This window comes from Cyprinus carpio, chromosome A9 (assembly GCF_018340385.1).
Source record: "Cyprinus carpio isolate SPL01 chromosome A9, ASM1834038v1, whole genome shotgun sequence".
In the NCBI taxonomy this organism is placed as follows: domain Eukaryota; kingdom Metazoa; phylum Chordata; class Actinopteri; order Cypriniformes; family Cyprinidae; genus Cyprinus; species Cyprinus carpio.
This window is the reverse complement of record NC_056580.1, coordinates 17,166,132-17,190,690: the sequence shown is the minus strand read 5'-3', so window position 1 is coordinate 17,190,690 and position 24,559 is coordinate 17,166,132. Positions and strand designations below refer to the sequence as shown.

The following is a 24,559-nucleotide window of genomic DNA, read 5'->3' as shown; positions in this document are numbered from 1 at the left end:
CACTTTTGACCACAATTATGTACAGTATGATTGGTTGAACCCTTCATAAATAGATATAATTCCACGTGGGGCGTCTTATTTATACTATCTGAATTAGATTAATATTTGCTTAAGGGTTTTAGACCTCATCTGTACTCATGCTGTAGTTTATCCTCCAGAACAGACATAATCAGTAAATATTCTTTTTAAAAGCACAGGAAGATACTGTGACACATGAACTTAAGAGACAGACCACACTCTGTGAGTGACTGACAGTTGAGAAGTCATTTTTAACAGTGATTGGCAGGCACGCATACAGGTGTGTCACACACACACACACACACACACACACATGTTGGTATTGGTGGTTTACGGGGACTCTTCATAGGCGTAATGGTTTTTCTACTGTACAAACTGAATTTTCTATCGCTCTACACCAACCCTATACCTAAACCTACCCCTCACAAAAAACTTTGTGCAATTTTAGATGAAAAAAAAATACCATTTAGTATCTTTTCAAAGCCTTTTGAATAACAGGGACACAGGTAGTGTCTTCATAAACTACCTCCATATTGTAACACCTGTGTCATATGTCAATTTACAAATTTGTGTCCCCATAAACAACCCAAACCAGTGCACAAACACAACTGTACCGTGACCTTGGAAGTAAATTCTGTTCTGTACATATAATTATGTAGAATATTATCTAAATATTTAAAGGTGGGCAAAAAGTGAACAGTATTGAACACAGCAGGAGCCCATTAGATATTCTGGGTCACTCTGTCTACTATTTAATGAAACACTCAAAGCTCTGAGTATTGTGACTGATGTGCTCATGTCTCCAGCTGCAGAGCACTGCTGAAACACAGACTGTGTGATCTATGTGTTCTGTGCTGCTCTGCTGAGCTCTTTGTTTTGATAGACTGTCTGAATTGGCCACCGTAGAGCCAAAGAACCTTCACTCTGTCTTTGCTTAGCTAATGAGGCAGAGTGCCTTAAACAGATCCAAAAGTAAAAAACTCATACTTAAATAAAAATATCCAAAAATAAAAATTCTTATTCCCAAAGGATAAAAAATAAAAATAAATTGTATTGTGTAGTGACACAGTATTCTTTGGAGTCCCTTTGAGTAACATGTTATATGTATGGTATTACAGATATATTGGAAAGACCATGATAAATATTGTAATCAAAGTTAGAGATCCAGACCAAGCTTGAGATCCTCTAAGAAAAAAAAAAAATCTACCTTTCAATGTCCAAATCCAGACCATGTAAATTTAAACCTGTGAATAAAGACAATAGGACAATTTGGATTAATTAACAGTTTCATTTTCAGATACCCAACAATAACTATTTACATGATATTCTAAGGTATTTCATAGAATACCATGATTTCCAAAACATTATGTTAAAGTGCCATGCTACATTTTTTTTTTGAGCTACTGAAGTGTGAAGTTAAAAAAAGCCAGAAATATCTAGCAAGCTAGACGAAGAGAAATAAAAAAATAGTGAATGGAAAGCACAAAAGAAAAAATGGGATGTGAAGTTTGTTCGTCTGTGTTCAACATACACGGCAGGACAGAACAGAGTGACACATCTGTGCTTTTATCAACTCACTCCCTCATAACAGACATCTCTGTCCCACATGACTTAAAAGAACAGACAGACTCAAAAACAATCTTTTTAGAATATGTTCAAGAATATGTTTCAAACAGCACAAAGATTATAGCACCAATCTTTCAATGGATGTGATTGGTACTGTGGAAGATTATTTTTGATACAGTGCCCCAAAAAGTATTTGGACACTTAAGCCACTCTTAAAAATATTATTGCATCAGATTAATTAGATTCAAACTGTTTTCTGTTTTAATATATTTTAAAATGTAATGTATTCCTGTGATGGCAAAGCTGATTTTTTTAGCAGCCATTACTCTAGTCTTAAGTGTCACATAATAAAAAAAAAAAAAAATAATATAATATATATATATATATATATATATATATATATATATATATATATATATATATATATATATATATATATTATATTATTATTGCTATTATTGTTGTTGTCGTGGGGCCACAGACTGCTTGCATTACCTCGTATTTCCACGGCGTGGCAGTCGTGTGCTTTTAATAATTTAACTAGGAGTATTTTACCACTAGGTGGGGTCATAGCGTTAATATTTATTATTCTCTGCTATTTCCGATGTCCCGCACACTGAGAAGTTGGACGTGCAGAGCAGACCTTGCTGTAAGATAAAAGACAACAGCCTTGGCTGAAGGACTCTGATTCACCACTGAGCTATCCCAAGGACAGAGAGAAAGGAAATTAGATTTAGCGACAAACAATGATTACAAGAGAAAGAGAGAGAGAGAGGAGAGTCCGGTTCAGGGGAGAAAAACATACAAAACTTTAACCCTTCTCAGATATTTTGACCAAAATGAACAAACTCATTTCGTGTGAAGCATTTAGAAGAGAACACATATTATTAACATCAAAAACAGAAGTCCTGTTTTTATTATATCAATCGACAGCAAATACTCAGAAGAAATTGTGACATTATGTTTCCGTTTTAAACTCGTTTTTGTGGAGATATACTTCTTTATGGTATCTGTGCTGAGGTTGACTGTTTTTATATTAAAGTGGAAAGAAACTTGAAATGTGCACTAAATTTATGTTTGTGGTAACAATCAAAGCCCATGTAGATGTATTAAAACTACCCAAAGTCTCTTCATAGAAACTGAAAGCTTGAAAATGTAGTGTAAAATATGCTTTCCACTCTATAACATGCATCCACACTTTTTCATTTGTAAGGGAATGTGAAATAAAACCTCCAAACCACTGATTTCATTTATAATTGATCTTATAATTATTTTAGCAAAGTATCATATTCACAGATGCGAGTTTCCAGTCATAAGTCATCTTTCTGTGGTTCTTTGAGAAATTGGACATTATAAAGCCACCAGCCTCAAGTGAACTCAAGTGACTGAGCTCCTGCTTCAGCAGACATTAAACAGAAATTTAAACATGGATCTTTAAAAGAAAGATTTCTATATTCGTAACAGATGCTTTTACAGTATACCTCTTTTTTAATGTTTCATTTACAAACTCGTATAAAAACCTGCAAAATCAAAGATGGCCTTCATCTCCATGGGCCTCTATATTTCACCAGCTATGAGTTCAACACAAGGTTACACAGAGGGTGATGAGTTTAATAGTTTTAGGTAAATTTGCATATCATCTTATATCATACAACCATGATGTCAACCAGAAAAACTAAATGGCTACTGTGTGATATTCATAATATGCCTACTTCAAGATACATTTTATGTCTGACTGAGGTTAAATAGATTGAGCAAAAAAAGTCTCAATTCATAAATTTATTAAAGTGAATTCCATTTGTCAGTATTTAGAATAAATATTTGTTTTCTCCTTTTAGGTGTAATAATGTAAAATGTAACCTATGAAATGTCATTATTATTACTATTATTTAATAAATAATTACGTAGCCTATCAATAAGCCATATAAAATGTTTACTTATGCACAACTTTTAAAGTCTTAATATAAAATGTCAGATATCACATTAATAGACCAAATGATAATAATAATCATTTAAAAGTTATTAATATTATAATCAGTATTATATTATGTTATTTTAAATATGTAACAACAATACGGCCATAAAAATATAGGCTACATTTATGCACATATTTTACAGTCTTTATATAAAACAGCTAGTCTATTAATAATTGATTTTCACTCGTGTTTTTTCACGTTTTGTTGACATTTTGTTCCGAGCACATCTTTCCGTGAAGCAAAACAAACCACTGAACTCTCCTTATCCACAACAATGTATGGAATACCACAGAATTCCCATCTAGGGGCCGCTGTGTGGTGGGAGGAGCGGAAGTTGAGGAAGTCGTGTAATAGATCGGGGAAAGAAGAGCCCGTGTTTGTTCTAACGGTGTGCCGCTCAAGAGTCCAGGAAGCGTCAATAAAACCATCCTGATACTAAACACACACTCACTCACTCGCGCGCGCGCACTTATCAGGACTGTGCCCCGATCAGGACACTTTTGCATTATGCATTCGGACTGCAGGCTGCAGGGATGGACGCGTCGGTAATGGTGGGCAGAGGGACCGGAGGGGCTGCTGCGGTCTTCATCCTGATCGTCTTCATCCTTCTCCTTGGTGCCAGAAGCTCGCGGGCGCAGAAGGGTACGTGAACTTCATAGGGGGTTAAAGTTTTTACGAGTTGCTGAACTTCTCCTTAACAGCTTCAACACCACTTGGTTTTGGAACTGATTGCGGTTTCACAACAAACTAGAGGTTAAAAAACCGGACTGGTAACTGAAAGGTTGTTGGTTCAAATCCAGACTTGGTTCATTAACTCACAATTATGTGTTTGATCAAGACACGTAAGCTAACTACACCAGAAACTAACAAAGACAGTTAAGTAGGACTGAACCTGTAATAAGTTCACTGATTAAACACGTACAGCTAAATAACAGCGGAGTTTGTGCTGCATACGTGCGCGTGCATTCATGCATTACTTAGATTGTTGCTGTGCTACAGCTGGAGCAACAGAAGGACGTGATGACGCAGCGCCTACCCCGCTGCTTTCCCAAATATGTAGCGAGTTCATGTGCTGTCCAGTGTCAAGCTGTTGCATTTAAACAGAGAAACTAACAGCACACAGATTTTAGTCCTTCTCAAGCAATCTAAGGGTTAACTCAGTAAGGTTTACAAATATTTGAGAAATATCATAAAAATAATGCACACTCCCATGAGATTAAGATGTCACACATATATATATAACAGTCAACTATTTAAAAAAAAAAATAATTCCCACATTGAATGTAGCCAAGACTTACAGATTTGTGTTTATACAGAAACTGGATTTTAAATAGAAACCTACCTTGAGAAATATAGTCAGGGAAACATGTGACAAAAAGCCACAGTCTCATACTTATCATTATTTGAAACAGCTGAAAGTGTCTGTAATATTGTTCAAAATCGCATGAAATTTCAGAAATCAGTCTAATATGTTGATATGGTGCTCAAGAAAATTTTTTTATTATTATCAATGTTGAAAATAGCTGTGCTGCCTAATATTTTTGTAGAAACTATGATACAATTGTTTTCAGAATTCTTTGATGAATAGAAAGTTCTGAAAAACAGCATTGAAATGGAAATCTTTAGCAAATGTTTTCACTGCCACCTTGATAAATTTAATACCTTGCCGAATTAATTTAATACCTTGCTGAATTAAAGTATAAACAAGGAAAATTCATTGAAACTTGAAAATCAGTCCCAGTTTCTCTTATTTTCAGACTGTTATCTGAAATAGTTGACAGTACTTTCTGTGCATGAAACTTTGGAAATAAAAGTTTGTGTGGATGGAGTAAAGCTAGGGGAAACATTGAGACTAGAGGTGTGTGTTTGTGTGGATGGGGCTGTTGTTTTTGCTCCGGGGGTCTGAATATTGTCCAGCAAGGATTACGTAACAACAGCGCAAGCTGAGTTTCATTCGGTGTGTAAACGCGTGACAGGCAGCGCAAGCAGCTGCAATGCAATGCGATCTCATCTCATCTCTCTCTCTCTCTCTCTCTCTCTCTCTCCTTCTAAAGATTCAACAAGGATCTCTTCTGCACAATTTTCAAGCAAAACATTTCACCAAATGAAGTTTAAGTTTTAAGTGACAAAACATTCTGTGCATAATTAAGACAAAATTTGGACACTCTATCAAATCTTAGTTTACCTTAAATTATGTTGACTATACTGTATCCAGATTAGACTGTAATTTCCATAACACTAATAAAGAGTTCCATGCTGTTATCTTGTTAAATTATATTATCTTGGAGTAGTATCTTCTTTACATCATGGTGCATGATGTATATATCAAAGTACCTTAGAATCTGAGCTCTGCAGAGTGCTTGATAATTTCTGGATGTTTTTCAGGGGACGGCTGTGGACACACAGTGCTGGGTGTGGGCAGTGGAAGCCTGGCGTCTCTGGGGTACCCTCTGTCCTATCCCTCAAACTGCGTGTGTGAATGGGAGATCAGCGTGACCACTGGACACACAATCATTGTGCGCATTGCGGATCTTGACATAGACACAAACAACTGCCAAGTGTCTTACCTGCGATTCTATAATGGCCACGGACCAGGGCGAATGGAAATTGGTGAGAAATCGGTTGTTGTTGTTTTTTCCTGGTCTTCAGTCAAATTTGTACTTTGAGAAAAGAAACGAATTAATGCTGGGAATAAAGTCATTTGTCTTTTCAAAACTTATGTAAACCATGGCCCTATTTACACATGGTATTAATAAAATGTGTTGTCCAAAATTTGCCAAAAACTGATGTTAAAGTCAAATATGAAATTATACAGTGTTGAATTTAATTAAATATCTTTATTGTCATTGTATAGTAGTTATTATTGCAAAATTAAGTTTACGATCCCTTATACAATACCGTAAAAACATAAAATCATTTCAAATAAACCAAATAAATAAAAAATAAGAATAACAAACAGTATAAACAACTTTTTGAGCAATTCACACTAGCAGTAACCTTGAGGTTAAAATAATATTTTATAATATAAAGTAAAAAGATGTTGTTTACATGTATATATGTCACAATGAGAAGAAAAGATGTTTGTGATTTCAATTTTATGCTGACTATAATACCAGTTGTAAACAGCGTCTATGTAATGGCAGCAAAACCACCCACTAATGTACAGAGTGGAAAATAATTGAAAACTAATCCCATCTCTCTTTTTGCAGTGAAGTTTTGTGGAGGGAGAGAATGGAGAGACGCAGTCATACAGTCTGAGGGGCATCAGGTCACAGTGCAGTTCATGAGTGGACCACACAACAACGGCCGTGGCCTCTTCCTCTCCTACACCAAAAGCCAGCACACAGGTAAGCAGTCAATAAATATTTATTCCTGTGTGTGTATGTCACGTCACTTTCAAAAGAACAGATATATATATATATATATATATATATATGTTTAAGTCTTTTGTAACATTACTATCACCTGTGTGTGTATGTCACGTCACTTTCAAAAGAACAGCATTTGTTTAAGTCTTTTGTAACATTACTATCATTTTTGATCAATTTAATCATGCATCCTTGCTGAATAAAAGTATTGCTTTCTAAAAAAAATGGTAGTGTACTTATTTTCCTGTATGTGTGAAAGCTTGTGTTTGTACGAGTTAGTGTTGAATTAGGCTTGGATGTGTCTCAAGATACAAAAAGGAGCTGCTATGGCAACTGTGTGTGTGTTTGTTCAGATGAGACTGAGGGTCGTCATATGAAACTGATTAGAAAGATTATTTCAGGAGTATGTTTCTGACTGTATGGGTGTTAGGGTTTTTCCTGGTTCCAGGGTGCGTCCAGAGATTATGAATGGCACGTAGTTAATTTAACAGATGAGTCAATAATTTAAAGTGATTTAAAATGAGAGGAAATTATGTAATGGCTGTTGGTTCTTGTGTCATACGGCACAAAGATGTCACAGTGTTAGAAATGCATCTAAGCAAGTCGATTTTTCCCACTTTCTTGCACATATTAATGTTCCCTTTCAAGGGCACTTCAAACTGTGTCCTCTAGGGGTTGCTATGGGGGAACGCTTCGTCGTGACCCGTGTCTGAAGCATACATTGAAAAAACACCAACAAGTTGGCTGGCGACAGGCCCTGACGTCACTACCGGTGCAACTATAGATAAATAGGTGCTGGGAGAACACGTCATTCTCTTCTTCATCTTCACTGACTTTTCTGTTTGAAGCGTGCATCTGAACGTGGTAAGAGTGATCTTTCTCTGTCTATCATGGCGACTACTAGCAAAGCGTTCAGACAGTGTGTGCATCCGTGTCATCGTTATTTGACACACGATGACACACACAATCTTTGCGTTGTTTGTTTGGGTGATCAGGTAGCTAAGCTGCACCGCACCACAGATCTCTCTCACCATACTACCAAGCAGGCCGCCTTGAGACAGTAGTCGAGAAGTTCAGGGAGGCGAAGGCGCACTCCGCTGCCTTCAAATCCTTCATTCCACGAAGGTCCAGGTCTGAGCCCGAACAACATAGGGGTCCTGCTCCGTCTCGATCTGAGGATCAGAGACAGGCACAGAAGGATAGTGTCGCGACTTGAGCTCCTCCCCCACCTGCGGGTAGGGGTAAGAGCAATCGTGGGTCAAGGAAAGGTGGCAGATGCGAGAATCTTCTTGTATATGCTGTCTCAGGTGATTCTCCCCTCGCCAGAGGTTTGTAAATTTGAGCTTGCCTCTCCCGTGTGGTTCGGCACCTCTGCGATGCTTAGGAAGCTTTAAATACACACGCTAAGCTCGGTGTACTTTCTGAAATCCATATGGTGGTGAGTGTGCATGTTGAACACTTTGCACATTTTCTAAAATCCACGTAAGTGGTAAGTGTGCGCGCTAGCACCTTGCGCACTTTCTAAAATCCACACAAGGGGTAAGTGTGCACGTTAGACTCTGCGCACTTTCTGAAATCCTGTACGGTAAGGATTACACGCTCAGCTTCGTTCCCTTTCTTTGAGTTGGTTAGACCTTGGTTCCTTGGGCTCCACTCAGCCAGTGTGTCTTTATTAATACACATCAAGCATCGCTTCCCTCAACATGAAGGGCTATTTGGGCGGTTCTCGTAGTACTTTAGCAGCACTCCCCTTTACCAAAAAGGGTTGCCTATGAATGCGCTACTCTCTTCCTGAATTCGGAGTTCTCCTCTCCCGCGAGATTGAGTTCACTGTTTTTCCCCCAGAGCGCTCCAGCATTATTACCATAGATCGAGTTGATGACTCTTAAACATATTGTTTGGGATGCACCATCCCATCTATGAGCTGCTTTTTTAGAGTGACGTGAGAGCCCCCCCATTAAAATCCATTGTTATGGTAAGTGCGCACATGAAGTCGTTGCGCACTTTCTGAAATTCACACTGTGGTAAGTTCGCACACTAGTGCTCTGTGTTTTTTCTAAAATCCTATATGGAGAGGGCTTCGCGCGGTTGCTTCGTGCCCTTTCATGAGTTGGTAAAGCCCCGTTCATCTTGGGCGTCACTCCACCTATGTATCCTCGGATACCTATCTAAACAGGGTGTTGCTACTAGGGATCTGTTGAGACAGTTCCTTCAGCAAGCTTATGCAACAGCAAGCGGTAGCCCCTGTGTGACAGGCAAGACTTAGTATAAAATGCTAGGTTCTTTGCTGTATCCCTTTAAAGGAATCTTTCTTGATTCCAAGCCTTGGGCTCTACCCCGGGTCAAGACCCTAACAGGTAAGTCGGGTATGTAGCCTAGGCCTTTGGCCGTAAGGGATAATGTCACGGACAGCCATCTAACTTCCCAGGGGCAACTCCCATGGAAATGGTAGAGTTGGTACTTAGTGCTCGCCATGATTCTGGCCTGCACTCCCCTCAGCATGGCGGCATGGGTATACTTTTCCCCATAGCAACCCCTAGAGGACGCAGTTACAATTTCCCCCTAAATAGAATGTCTCAGGTTACGAATGTAACCATGGTTCCCTGAGTAGGGAAAGAGACACTGCATCCTCTAGCTTCCTGCAATGCTTCGGACGCAAGCTTCAGATGAAGAAGTGAATGACGTGTTCTCCTGGTGCCTATTTATCTATACTCGCACCAGTAGTGATGTCAGGGGTTGTCGCCGGCCAACTTGTTGGTGTTTTTTCAATGTATGCTTCAGACACGGTTCACGACGAGGCGTTCCCACATAGCGACACCTAGAGGACGCAGTGTCTCGTTCCCTACTCAGGGAACCATGGTTACATTCGTAACCTGAGACGTTTTCATGTGTGAAACTGGATTCCTTGTTGCTAAGGTGTTGTGGGCTGTTGCTTATTGGCCAAATCTGTAGTTGTAGCTCAGGCCACTCCTTCAGTGTCTGCTGGGTTTACATTGCAAGTCAGATTGCTTAGAAAGTCAAGTCCAGTCAAGTCAAGGTTATTTATATAGTGCTTTACACAAAACAAATTGCTACCATGCAGCTTTACAGTAAAAATCAGTGTGACGTGACCATTTAAAAAATAACATCTAGAAGTTTATCAATAATAACAATTAAGTAATAGCACACCTAGGCTAAATACGCTGCGTGATTAAAAATTATCATCCATGTCCGTTGCATAAACATGACATTGTTAAATGCTTAGAGATGCCTAAAGTATACTTCAGTTTTGACACTTATGAATGTATACGGTGTGTTCACGGCATGTTAAAATACCACAACTACAAGTTTGTGGCTTGCAAAAAATAAAAGTGTCCACTTGTAATCTTGAATTTTCTGAAAGCTCTGACTTGTACCACCTGACCGCTGCATCATCATGCAGTACCATTCAAAATAACAGCGACTTCAACAGTAAAATGTAGTTAAAGGGATATTTCACCCAAAAATGAAAATTACCCTATGATTTATTCACCCTCAAGCCATCGTAGGAGTATATGACTTTCTTCTTTCAGACAAATATAATTGGAGTTATATTAAAAAATGTCCTGGATCTTCAAAGCTTTATAATGGCAATTAATGGTGGTCGAGATTTTAAAGCAAAATAGAGAGCATAAATGCATCATGAAAAGTGCTCCACACGGCTCCATACACGCTTTCATGAGAGAGTGGCATTTCAGCGGATGACGTAGTAGTAGCATACAATACAGTTTAAAACATTTGCATTACTTGTTTTGTTGTAACTTTGTCTGGTTACTCAAATTTCATGATTTGTTACATAGATTTAAATTACATAGATTTTGCCTCTGTTTCTTTTTCGACTGAGAAACAACAGACCAGGCCAGTCTTAGTACTAATTAGTACAGAGGATTTAAAAAAAAAAAAAAAAATCTGGCTGTGTGTGTATAGTTTAGCCACTCGTGTCTGGTGTAGACACACGTGTTAGGGTTAGGGGTTTGTTCAAATAACTAGCTCTAACGCCCAAAGCATAAGAAAAAATGATAGTTATTTTTGTAATAATGTCTAATGTTGCAGAAAGTTTCAAACTGCTGTGTAAGCACATTTGTGAAGGTGCTCTGTACAGCATGGCACATCCTCCTGAGCCTCCTAATCTTTGGAATCACAGCTGTGCACTTCTGTGTTTGATGTATCTTAACAATGACATTTGCCCTTTGAACTCTGGAGCTGTCTGAGGTCAGGGGTTCGCACTGCCATGTGGGAGCTACACCTGTTTACCCCACCACTCAGAGACTGTGTGTATGCGAGAGAGAGAGAGAGAGAGAGAGAGAGAGAGATCATATTTCCCATGAGTCAGGAAAGAGACAGATGAATCCATGTTGTGGGTGTGAGTAATGGGTACAATAACACCACAAAATACCTTGAACCTGAAATACGCACACACAGTCATACACATTCCAGCATTGTGGCAGGAAGTTTTGCACGGGCGAGCACCAGTCATATTTTCTTCGGGAAAGTGTAACGGATGTAAATCAAGTTGGTATTGATCTGTTCATTCAGATGGAGGCTTTTATCCACAAAAATGAAACACAATACACCAGTCTGTTACACCACTTACTGAATGGCCAGTGCGCACATACTGTAACACACACACATACAACTGCGTATTATCTTTGTGTGGAAGGATGACATTAATCAATAGTGTCACCATGGAAACCATCTGATGTGCTGCTTTATCTGACAGAGGTAAATATATTTCAAGAGGGTTCAAAGAAAATGTGTATCTTTCTCATCCTTCAGACCTCATCACCTGTCTGGAAAAAGGAAAGCACTTCAGTGAAGCAGAGTTCAGGTACCCACATTTATATTTATCATTTATAGCTGTCTGGGGTGTGTGTGTGTGTGTGTGTGTGTGTGTGTGTGTGTGTGTGTGTGTGTGTGTGTGTGTGTGTATATATATGTATGCATGTTCTTGCATATATGTGTGTCTGGGTCTCATTTTACCATCCTGCATTTGCAGTAAATTCTGTCCTGCTGGATGCCTGACAGACTTTGGAGAGGTTTCGGGAACCATACCGCATGGATACAGAGATGTAAGTATGCCACTACTGAGTGGATGTTAGATTAAAGGGTTAGTTGAGCCAAAAATGAAAATTCTGTTATTATTCACTCATCCTCATGTTGTTCCAAACCTGTATGACTTTATTTAAAGAACGGTAAATGAGACATTTTTAGTAATGTGTTAAGCCCAAATTATACTATGGTTTTGATGCGAATGCTAGCGCATATGTACAGTCGAACACATATGCTGCGTCCCCTTTCGCATACTACCATCCTAAATAGTATTCAAAATTAGAATTAATGTGTCCCAAATCATGATAAGTCAAAGTGCAGATCCATGCACATTCTAACGGCTAATATTCCCCACAACCCACTGCATTGGACAAGGATTTGATTAGAACTATAAAACATGAATAAAAAGTGTTAAAAAACTTACGAACATGGTGTATATGCTAGAACAATGGTTAAGTAGAGAGGTTTGGATAAAGTGGTTTGAGTGATTAATAATATTATCTAACCTGACAAAAAATATTTAATGTTATCCCCATTACACTTCATCTGCAACAGTACTGTAACCTTTCATAAATTTACGTTTGGTCGTAAACTTTATCAAAATTCATCATGCAAATGCATGAGGAGACTTCTTGTCATGAAACACCCACAACTGGCAGGTCAACGTACTATTTTATTTCTCTCCAGTACCGTAGGAAATTAAATGAAATGAATTTGAAGGATTTTAACTGTGACCGGATGATTGACAGGGCAGTTTAAACAGTGACAGGATGCACGCAACTAAGTGACAGATTGGTACGTTAAAGACGCAGTTATGACGAAGTAGTATGTCCCAAAGCTTGCCTACTTTCCTGCTACACACTTAAAAGTATGTATTTTTTCTTTGCAAAATACTTTTAGGGCATAGTATAAGTAGGCAAATTGGGATGCAGCAGTAGCCTTTCAAAGTATGTGCACTAGATTAATCCTTGTCCATTGTCTGTGCTATTTCTCTTCAGAAGTTATAAACTGTCACTTATGCACTATATTTCAAGCCTTCATACACTGTATGAAGAAACTGACTATCATTTCATTATTCACTGATTCTTTTCTCCTCCAGTGAGCTCTCAACTTGAGAACCACTGTGAATGACTGTCATTGAATTCTCTGAGAAGATCTGGCTCGGAAAAACCAGACACCGCTCAGGGACACAAGGAGTGTGTGTGCTGTTGCTTCTGCATTATTTTTTTTTTTTTTATCCTCTTTAACTGCGGTCATTTAGCTCTTTAAAGTAAAGTATTCTCTATGGCTTCATGTTTGAAATGTTCTGTCTGAATTCTTTGCATTCTTAAGAAGTGTTTATAAAAGTGTTATTCAGTCTTTAAGGAATGTGTATTGATGTAATACAAGTTAGAAGGAATTCACTTAGCAATTATTTATTCAGAGAATTGCATCTTTTTAGTAAGTTGGTTAGGAAACTCTTGAAATTGCACAAATAAATGATTATATCACACAACTATCATGCTAACAAGTGATGTTTAACTGTTTAGTTATACTTTTAAAGCAACAGCATATTTAAAACACTTACTGAATTCACCAGTTCTGCCTGTTTTGTTACCAGGCTTCCATTGTATAAGTCTTTTAGAGCGACCGCACACTGTCTTAGCCGTACATTGATTAGGTCATTGCTGATGACCTCATCACTGCTTCAATGCTTCCTGTTTGCTTTAAACTGTAGATGATTTCATTTTGTCAGTTTGAACACAATATGCAGTTAACTTCTTGAAAGCGTGTTTTAAAATTGAAAGCAGTGTTTAGGGTGTATGAATATGAGTTTGAGGGAAAGACAGAGCCAGAAGCAGACGTTCTTTTGAAGCTGAGTCATTGTAAATGATTCTGTGTGTCAGTTTTAGAGCTCTTGGTCTCCTAGGGGTGTGTTGGTATGTGCGTCTGTGTGTTTGGATGTATGTGCATGTGTTTTTTATGTGTGTATGACAACGTGTTTCTCTGGGAGATGTTAGATCAGGTTTGGCTGAATGGCTTTCTAATGCAGACCAGCTGACAACAGTCTTATTTCTCAGCTCAGATACACCCTCAGAATTAGTGCAGGGCCCATATGACGCCTTGACGAACGTGTGTGTGTGGTGTTTGTGGCGAGAGCAGTGTTTTATTTTGCCCAGAGGAAGTGGTGTATGTTTGCGGTGTCGTTGTGTGTGGGTGTTGAGAGTTTGCCTAGTGTGTGTGGGTGTTGAGAGTTTTTCTAGTGTTTGTGGTCTCTTTTTGGTTGAGTTGAGTTGAGTTGAGTCCCAACTGTGTGTGTATGTTTAATCAGAACTGTCATTTTTTTTATTTTTGAACTAGCAATTTTACTATTATTCTAGTGCCAGACAGCAAGTGGCTCTGGACATAGACACACTGAAGTTAGATGTGTTTTTTTTTTTTCTTGAAGTCCTTCTGGGAAGTTCCTACTTAAGATTTTGGATATTGTGATTTCAGCATGATGTGCATTCGAGTGCTACCGCGGATATATGTGCGCCATAAAACACGCATCTGTGGATCAGATTGTTTAAAAATTGTTTATTAGGATTGTTTTGTTTTTTTGACAGGACTATAAGACTGATTTAAATCAGTTTGATTATATTGCGTTCACATGCACAACAGACATTTCTGTTGTAAACGTAATCTTGATTTGTTTATTTGATTAATTGTGGAGGCCTTGGACACATTAGGCAAGTTATTAAGAAAGACAGGGAGCTTTTAAGGCCCTAATTCAACAAAATAGAGGGAGGAATGCACATTAGGTGTGTAAATGGTACTTGCATTTTGTCCTTTATGCGCTGCCACAGCAGATGGCAAATGTGGTACATATCCTGTCACCTCATAAGCTGCTAAATGAGTTGTATTTTATGGCAAGCTTTATCGCTATTCTTCATCAGTAGTCCACAAATGCAGGCAGAATAACGTTGTATAGTCAACATTCACAATTGAAACTAAACCAATTCCAAGTTTAAATTTAGATTTAGATTCCTTTATTATCATTGCACAGAGTACAATGTAATTAAGTAGCAATCCTTGGTGTTATTCACACATAACATCAAAGGTATTGGAACATTGTTAATTAAAAAGGTGCAGGATCGAAAAAAAAATAATATATACATCAATAGGACAATGTGATAAAAAGATACAATATGATACAATGGCATAGCAGCTGAGGTCTGGGTTGCGGTGACCCTATGTACAAGTAGTGCAGTTGAAATGTAAACAAGTAGTGAAATAGTGCAGTTGAAATGTAAAAACATTAGTGCAGAAGTACAGTTGAAATGTAAACCAACGAGGAACAGTTGAAAATACTATTTGCATCTATGCAATGTTCAGTGGTATTGTGATCAAGAAAGACCGAGAGTCTAGGTAGATTGTTTGGCAGTGTTCAGTTCAAGAATGGCTCTGGGGTAGAAGCTGTCCATGATGTGATAGACCTGAAAAGTCTACCAGAAGGCAGCCAGTCAAACAGCTGATGTCCAGGGTGGGATGGGTCTTTAATCTTTGTATGTTGGCTGCTCTACTAAGGCAGCGAGAGCTGAATAAGACCTCCAGAGAGGGCAGCAGGCAGTCAATAATCTTCTGGGCTGTGCTGATGATTCTCCGAAGAGCTCTCCTGCAGTTTCTCTTGCAGGTGGTTCTGCTTGAGGATTCTGAGGAAGTGGAGTCTCTGCTGTGGCTTCTTAACCGGTGGTGGTGTTGGTAGTCCATGAGAGATCTGAAGAGATGTCTGTACCCAGGAACTTGAAAACAGGGACCCTTTTCTTTCCACACAGTCCCCATTGATGTATAGTGGTTTGGGGGCTGCACTGCTCTTACGGAAGTTCATTATGAGTTCTTTTGTTTTTAAGGAGTTCAGGATGAGACTGTTCTCTGAACACCACGCTGTCAGTCTTTGGACTTCGTCCCTGTAGGCAGTCTCATCATCCCCTGAGATAAGCCCAACCATGGTTGTGTCGTCCGCAAACTTGATGGTGTTGGTGGGGTGAGTGGGAGCACAGTCGTGTGTGTAGAGGGTGTAGAGAAGGGGGCTCAGCACACAGCCCTGTGGGGCGCCAGTGCTGAGTGTGAGGGTGGAGGAGAGGTGGGGGCCTAGTATAACTGTCTGGGGGCGGTTAGTAAAAAAGTCCTTGATCCAGTGACATATGGGTTGGGAAAGACCTAAGTCAGCTAGTTTAGAGATCAGTCAGAGATCAGAAGTTGGATCTCACCTGATTCTTTTAATGGGCACAAACATATTTGGTTATTTATTTGAGCGTCGACTGCAACTGACAACTGAATTCATTAAGAATTCACATTGACAGACAATTTTTCAGTTGGTTTCAAATGTTCAAAAGGAAAGGAAAAAAGCAGAAGCAGAAGCAATTTAAATTCTGTCATCATTTACCTTGTGTCAATCCTAACCTGCATGACTGACTTTCTCCTGAGAAAAAAAAGATGATATTTTGGAAAAAGTGTATATAATTAAATTGTGACATTCATTACATGACCAAAAAAATAATAAAAAATTGTGTTCCACATGCAGAAGAAATGAAGTCATACAGGTTTGGAGCAACATGAGGGTGATTAAAGGATGACAGATTTGGGGTGAATTATCCCTTTAATGAGCTAATTAAATGGTGAATGTCTGTCAGCTGTAGTTTACTGAGAATTACAGGATAATAATAATGCATTTCTGGTCGCTAATGTTAGTTTCTTGAAAAACACCTGATATGTTGCTATGGTTACCACTATGTTAGCAGTCCTGAGTTTATAAGAGCAACTTATTTATTCTGTACACAACACTGGAAGATAATTTAATTTAAGAGATATATTCCCACAAATAAACTACTGTTCAAAAGTTTGAGGTCAGTAAGATTTTTTTAAAAGCGTTTTTGAAAGAAGTCTCTTATGCTTACCAAGGCTGCACTAATTTGATATTGTGAAATAGTATTATTAATATTAATAAAAATAGTAATCATTTTAAATATTATCACAATTTAAAATAACTGTTCTACATTATCTTTCTTATTATAATCAATGTTTAAACAGTTGTGCTGCTTTAATATAATGTTCAAACTATATACCTTTTCATTACAGAAGGATTCTTTGATTAATAGAAGGTTTAGAAGAACAGCATTTATTTGAGATAGAAATCTTTTGTAACAATACCAATATCTTTACTGTCACTTTTGATCAATTTAATGCGTCCTTGCTGAATAAAATTAGTAATTTCTTAAAAATAAAATGTACAGAGCCCAAACTTATGAATAGTATCATATACGCTTTTGTGATTCCCAAAACTTTTCAGTGTGTATGTGGCCTGAGAGAATGCTGTATGTGCATGTTTTTTGTGTAAGTCTCAGTCTAAACTCTGGAAGAAGTTAGTGTAATGAATCAGCCATCATTCTTTATCACAGTGGCATAAATGATACCACTGCAGTTCTGCTTCAAGGATGTGACCTCATCGTGCCAAGTCACAGGTTGTGGGTTTTAGGTGAGTGAGTCAGTGTCAGCTGTCTTAATGTCTCACCGTCTCTTTCTGCAGTCTTCTCCTCTCTGTCTGGCCGGTATTCATGCGGGTGTGGTCTCCAACACTCTGGGGGGGCAAATCAGTGTGGTCAGCAGCAAAGGCATCCCACACTACGAAAGCTCACTGGCCAACAATGTGAAATCTGTGCCGTGAGTAACCCATTTGCATTCTTGCTTGCTTTCTTCATGGGAAAATCTCTTTCATTTGATTACAGGGCTTGCAAGGCAGTGTAGTATCTATCTATCTATCTATCTATCTATCTATCTATCTATCTATCTATCTATCTATCTATCTATCTGTGTGTGTGTGGGGAGGGATTTAAAAATGTATATTAAAAAGTAAATATTGTTTCTTGAACAGTTTGCAGAACACTTCCAGTTACAATTGCAATTGTAATTACTGCTTATTACTAGCAATTAATGTTGAAAAATAATTTTTATCTAAGCTTTATTTATATTATATTATAGTCATATATATTTTAATTTTTTTTGTTCTTCAGTATTTTGCAAGAGCGTATAGAGGTGAATTAATGTAGTGAATTAAGTACTACCATAAACAACAAAGCGGCACATGGATTCATCTTTTCATTATGAATTGTGCGTTGCCATAGTAATGAAAACTTTCTGAGTCAGAGGACCTGAACTGCTCTAAATTGGCATCTGGTAATTATGGTGATTCCGACATGACGTGAACACAGCTTAAACAGCAGCTTAAGTTTTGCATACTGGATGCATTAATTTGGAGTTATCTGTGGTTGTCTACACCACAAAGATGATATTGCGTTGTTTGTTGATTCTCATGTGTAACCAGTGGAAAACTAGATGCATGCTGTGTGCATTTCATTTACACAGAATCAAAGCCCAAACCTTAAACATATTAAAGCATTTTGCTGCCTTGCAAGCACTGGTATTTCTTTCTGGAAATGCAAATCTAGTTTGATTTGAGTTCTCTCTTTGAGATTTTTTCCATCTATGTAATAAACTGATTGATCGGTAGACAGAATGACAGCTCTGCATCTTTCTCCCTCTTACAGTGGAAATCTCTCCCCCAGCCTGTTTACTTTCAAGACTAGCGGTGAGTAAATCAATCATGTATCAAAAATTATGTTATTATAACTTTTATTTAATAAAAAATATATATATATAATAGAGATTTTATATACTTTCATTTAATAAAGATTTAAAAATGCATTTTTTTCTTTATTCCTGTCAATTCTACAGAAATGCCCAACACCTTGATGATCTAATAATAGAACCTTTCATTTTCTCTCTCTTCAAGGCTGCTATGGCACTTTGGGTTTGGAGTCAGGGGTGGTCAGTGACTCTCAGATCACAGCCTCCTCAGAGTGGGAATGGGGTGGTCACGGAAAGGAGCCCACTGTCTGGGGCCCCACAGGGGCTCGCCTCAAAACACCAGGACGTCCGTGGGCAGCAGCCAACAGTGACACAAAAGAATGGATTCAAGTGGACTTGAAGAAAGAGAAAAAAATAACAGGTAGAGTTTGTGTGTGTGTGTGTGTGTGTGTGTGTGTGTGTGTGAGAGAGAGAGAGAGAGAGAGAGAGAGGAAAGGATCAGTGATTGGTCAGTCATTTGCCTCTGCTTCTCAGGTATTACCACCACTGGCTCCAGCCTCCAAGAATATCAGTTTTACATTTCAGCTTATGAAGTGTTCTATAGCCATGATGGACAGCAATGGAAACCCTATCAAGAAGTGGAATCAGATAAAAACAAGGTGTGGAGGATTGTTTGAATTGTGTTAGCTTAACTCTGTTCCAAATTCTTTTAAGAAAGGATCCTAGCCATCAGTAACTTTATAAATGACTGATTTGGAATGCTCTACGTTGGCAGCAATACCACTGTGCACAGAATACTTGACTTTCAATTCATTTCAACAGATATTGATATTACCCTAATGCTAGGATGTAATATTAGGTAAAATTTTGGATTTCCCCTATTCACCGTCTTGTGTTTCATTTTAAGCAATGCGATGCAATTGAATTTAGCCAAAACAAGGTATCTTAAAAGGCACCATAAATTGACTAGCATATCCAGCTCAATAGGTTTTGAAGCAGACCATGTGTTTTGTTGCTCAGTCTTCTTTTGTGTTTGGGGGTATTATGGAACTGCTGCAGAATGACATCACTGTTTGTATATTTCCAGGAAAAAGGGTTTTACCTTCCTGAGGTTTAAGGAGCCTGAAATTAAAGTGCACTCTGTGGTCATTAATAATGAATGTCTATCGACTGTCAGGGAGCTTAACGAGAACCGCATTGATTAGGCGTAAATAAGACGGACCTTGGTCTGAGGCCAAATGTTCTTTGTTGCCAAGACAATGTGTCCTTGTGTCTCTGTAACAGATTTTCCAAGGCAACACCAACTATCTCCAGGAAGTGCGGAACAACTTTATTCCTCCAATTGAAGCACGCTTTATCAGAATATGTCCCTTGCAGTGGCACCAGAGGATCGCCCTTAAAATGGAGCTGCTGGGCTGCCAACCTCATGCAGGTGAGACGAATCAGAGAAAGCATCTCATTTTTGGCTAATTATCTGTGCTAAACATGATTGGATCTCTTTCTGTTGGTCAGCGAGGCCAAGAATCTTCCATACAGCCCCTTCTCCCCCTCGCAGAAAAAGCACAGTGCCCCCCCTACAGGAGAGGACGACACACACGCCCAACATCCGAAACACCACCATGCCTCCGCACTCTAACGATGGTAAGAACACAGTTTATTCAGTTATTTAACATATGAGCTTTGTAACAAACTTTAGTGAGCTGCCTTGCTGTCTATATAGGCATCTGCTTTCTTAGGGGCTTTAAAATGTGCGTTTTAAAAAAATGCAAGGCAGCTGAATGACAAAAAAAACTCAAGGCCTAGAGATGTTTTTTTTTTTTTTTTTTAAAGTTAAACTTCTTTTAACCTGCCCGCTGGGTTTTTAGAATGCTGTCATGAGCGAGCAGTGAATGTGATGGTTAAACACTTTGTTTAAATAGAAAAACAATGAAAAAGCAGCACACTGGAAGGCAAAACCATATTCTGTGTGAATGGCCCCTCAGGCAGCATTCTTTGTGAAATGGAACCTCAAAAACTGACTGATTTTAAGATGTTTTATGTAGGCAGCAAACTTGCTTTTCACGTGCTTCTCATATGAAGTGCACACATTTAGGATTTACTGTTAATTCCAGTTGATTCTCATTTTAGCATGTTGCTAAGTTAACAACTATAATTACTCTAATTATAAAAATACAAATCGCATGCAAAAAATGGGTGAAATAGCCCAATTTTAATTGGTTGTATCCATCTTTCGGTCCTTTTAAATACAGTATTTATTATCAGTATATTTGCAGCATCTTGATTTCAGTGCTTTATTTTTCATTTATTTAGACAAAACAGTATAAATATTAATATTTAACTACATTTTGATAACTTAGCTAACACAAGATTGATGATATTAATATGCTGTGTAAATGTAACAGAGGTGGCACTGGTGGCAGTGTTGGTTCCTGTATTGGTGGTGGTTCTGACAACCCTGGTGTTAGTGATGGTGTGCTCATGGCTGTGGAAGAACAGGTCAGTAAAACATTTCCATATCTCAACAAAATATTTGATATCTGAGATAGAAATTAAAAAATCGCCAAGAGATCATTACGCTAAAATATTTTAGCCTCATATTAAAACAGTGTTGTTCATGAAAATTTTAACTTAATGCGAATAGCCTTAAATCTTCACCATCTGTATTCAAACCTACAGAAAAAGCCCAGAGGTGACTTATGACCTTCCACACTGGGAGCGCACAGGTGCGTCTGTTCTCAGTTGTTTACTCTTTTGCATTTCCACCTACATTAATTATTAAACATGCATGAATTTGTGTTGTAGTGTGGTGGAAGAGTATGAAACAGTTGCTGCCCTCTAAGTTGGACGGAGACGACTGTGTTCGTTACAGTTCCACGGCACAAGTGGACCACCAGAGACCCCGGGTGGAGCCTGCAGGTAAGCATACAAACAAACTGGTCAAATTAGTTTTATGTTCTCCAACAAACCCTTGAACTATCTATTTTCTGCCCATCCATGTAGAATACGCCCAACCGCTTGTCACCGGTACTATGGCCTCTCTTGGACAAAGGTCAACATTTAAGCCCGAAGAGGCTGGTGGCCCTGAGTATGATGCACCTATTCCCCCGGAACATTACCATGCTTACGCTGAGCCCCTTCCTGCTTCTGGCACTGAATATGCCACGCCAATCATGATTGACAGGGCTAACCACCTATCAGGAGGCACTCTACCATTCAGGGGGCGTAGTTTAGTGGCTCGGACAGACAGCAGCCAATCAGCAAGCTCAGCCTATGACACACCCAAGAGCACATCTGATCAAGCCACACCCACAGAGGGACAGTTGTACCAAGTGCCACAGAATGCCCACACTGCACAGTGTCAGAACAAAGACTGACCAGTCACAAAAGAGCGGACCCATTTGGAAACCCTGGGCTGAGCACTACCTTTCCCAGAAATCTGCAGATCAGATCAGAATGTGCCGTCTCAAATTGTACACCGTGCAAGTCCTATCACTGAAATAACACACAGGAATGTCAGGAGAGAGAGAACAGCAGAGATCTCGTTACACTACTGTGTTCTGTGAGTGTTTTGTGTGTTCATACGTCTAAATGTGTGTGTACGAGTGCATATATGTGACTGTGCTCTGCTATCAAACTGTGAGTCCTTATATATCTGTGCATTTTCCTGAGAGCGGAGATGTATTCATCTCGATCGCTCATTGTAAGGCACATTTTTCCCTTTAGGCAAATATATTTTCAACAAAACCACCCTCACAAAATCACAAATGATCGCATTGCAAATTAATAGACAAACACTCTCATAACACTGTGATTCACTGTCGTTTTGCACTGTTGTATTGTATTCTGCTGTTACATAGGTGCCTTCTTTGTGACATAGCAACACAGGCCTGTGCTGGTTTCTCTAGTTCTGTTCCAAAACCTAGTGAGTTAACTTGCCTACATAGACATCTGCCTTAACAATGCAGCATACTAACTTATTATCTGGCATTGATTTTCTTAGCCAGAGATACAATATTTGCCAGTACCTTGAAACATGCCGTGATTTGGTTAGTTTAATAGATTCAGGGGTCTGCAATCTATACATCAATATTACGATGTTTCTTTTCTTTTTTTAGTAGTCTAATAAGCATAAAAATACATTTACAAAATAGTCAGTTTTTACATATATTTAACTAGTTAGGCTATAAATAGCTTTCATTATTGAATGACGTGGTTATTTATAATTATCAAAATATTTCTCAACTTGTCCGCCATCTTTTCACTGAACTCATTGAACTCATTATGCCTTAAAATGCTGTCTTGGTAGGCAGCTCACAAGGTATTGGAACGGATGTTGGAAGCGTGCATTGTTCAGTTAAGTCTGAATAAATTAAAGTAGGACAGACAGACAAACATTTATTCAGCACAGGAACTAGCCAGGCCTTTCTTAAAAATAATGGTACAGCAATGGTGCAGGTGCTGCATTTTCAGTTTCCATGGAAAAGTCCTCAGTGCTTGACTGCACATACACATTCATGCCAAATACAGTATATTATTAGTCATGCACGTCAAAACCTGTGCCACGCAAAAATCCATTTTATTTTTCCTGCTGATGTGTCTTGTATTAATACTCCCAAACCACTAACAGGTCAGGTTTAAGCTACCAAGCATGCACTGCTTCCATGGTTACACTGTCCTAATGGGTACCTTTACCAGATGTGACCCTTTACCGGTCAAAGGTTAAAGAGCAAAACACAGTATGCCAACATTCTTGCCTATAACAAGATTCACTCTGTGCCAAGTTGTCTTTGTCTTTTTTTTTTTTTTGGATTGTTGACTTGACCAAACAACCTGATGGATAATCAATCCAAGCATATTATCCATTTGATTTAATGTTATCAGACCAAACATTGCCTCACACTATTGGGTGCCAGGGTGATGCATGTTCAAAGTCAGATTTGTACACTGTTACGTTTGTCATTTACTATAATACCAAACAAGTCGTATTTCGGTACTTGCGATAGTTTACTGGCTTAAAGCAATGAAATATCCACATTGGTGTCTCTGTGGACGTGCCTGTATGTTTTGATGTCTTTGTGAGTTTATACCAGATTCAGTCGTGTATGTGCATGTCTGCTTATAGTTTTTGAAATCCTGTCAGAGTTCTATGTAATGTATTTCTGTGCACTGTATCCACAAGTCTGTTTGTCATGTGTGTCTGCCGTTCACTGTACATCTGTCTCTAAATGATGATTGGTACTGTAGATTGTATAAAAAAAAACAATAAAAATAAAATACAATAAAATTTTAAAATGTTAAATTGAAGTTTTATATATATCTTTTTTTTAGACAGTTGGATTAATGTATCCTGGCCTTCAAATGTATTCATCAGTGTTATTTCTTATTTTTATTTAATATTCACAAAACTATATTGACATATAAACAGACATCTATTAATGTGACCTCCGCAGTTGAAATCCCAAAGCATATTAACAGATTTGAGCTTCAAAATGTCTTTTTTTATTAACATCAAAATTTCATTTTAAAATAATGTAATTATATATGTGGAAAATTATATTTTTACACAAATTTCACCTATTCTTTTTCAATATTTTAATTACCCACTATTTTGTAGTTCATTCAAGTAGTCTTGCAGTGTGACCAGAGAATTGAAATATTCTATGTCTTCCCTAAATTAATATAAGGTCATAATGCATGTGTAATAATTAACAGAAGAATTAGAAAACACTCCTGTCACTCACTGATACGTCATCTACTCCCTTTGACTTTCCGCCGCTGTGTATACAAAGCTCCTCATAAACAAATCAGACTAACAAATGTCCTGAAATTTCCTGCAAATATTAGCGCCTGACTGAGTGGAATTATACCAAACTGACGAGCAAGGAGTCACTATGTAAACTATTTGGAGTGTTGAAAACGCATAACAAATACATAAGCTAAGTTTGTAAACTGATGCATTCT

General features: G+C 38.2%; 1 protein-coding gene across 1 annotated transcript; it reads left to right on the top strand.

Annotated features, from left to right (window-relative positions):
• The first annotated feature begins 3,891 nt into the window (after nucleotides 1-3,891).
• LOC109099202 (discoidin, CUB and LCCL domain-containing protein 2-like) lies at nucleotides 3,892-23,897 on the top strand. The gene is made up of 15 exons (XM_042763817.1): nucleotides 3,892-4,202; nucleotides 5,946-6,170; nucleotides 6,770-6,907; nucleotides 11,723-11,774; nucleotides 11,943-12,015; nucleotides 17,541-17,674; nucleotides 18,559-18,599; nucleotides 18,804-19,019; nucleotides 19,133-19,257; nucleotides 19,883-20,030; nucleotides 20,111-20,239; nucleotides 21,001-21,094; nucleotides 21,275-21,321; nucleotides 21,401-21,514; nucleotides 21,599-23,897. The coding sequence occupies exons 1-15, from the start codon at nucleotides 4,094-4,096 to the stop codon at nucleotides 21,970-21,972; spliced, it is 2,019 nt and encodes a 672-aa protein (XP_042619751.1). The 5' UTR covers nucleotides 3,892-4,093; the 3' UTR covers nucleotides 21,973-23,897.
• Nucleotides 23,898-24,559: the final 662 nt, after the last annotated feature.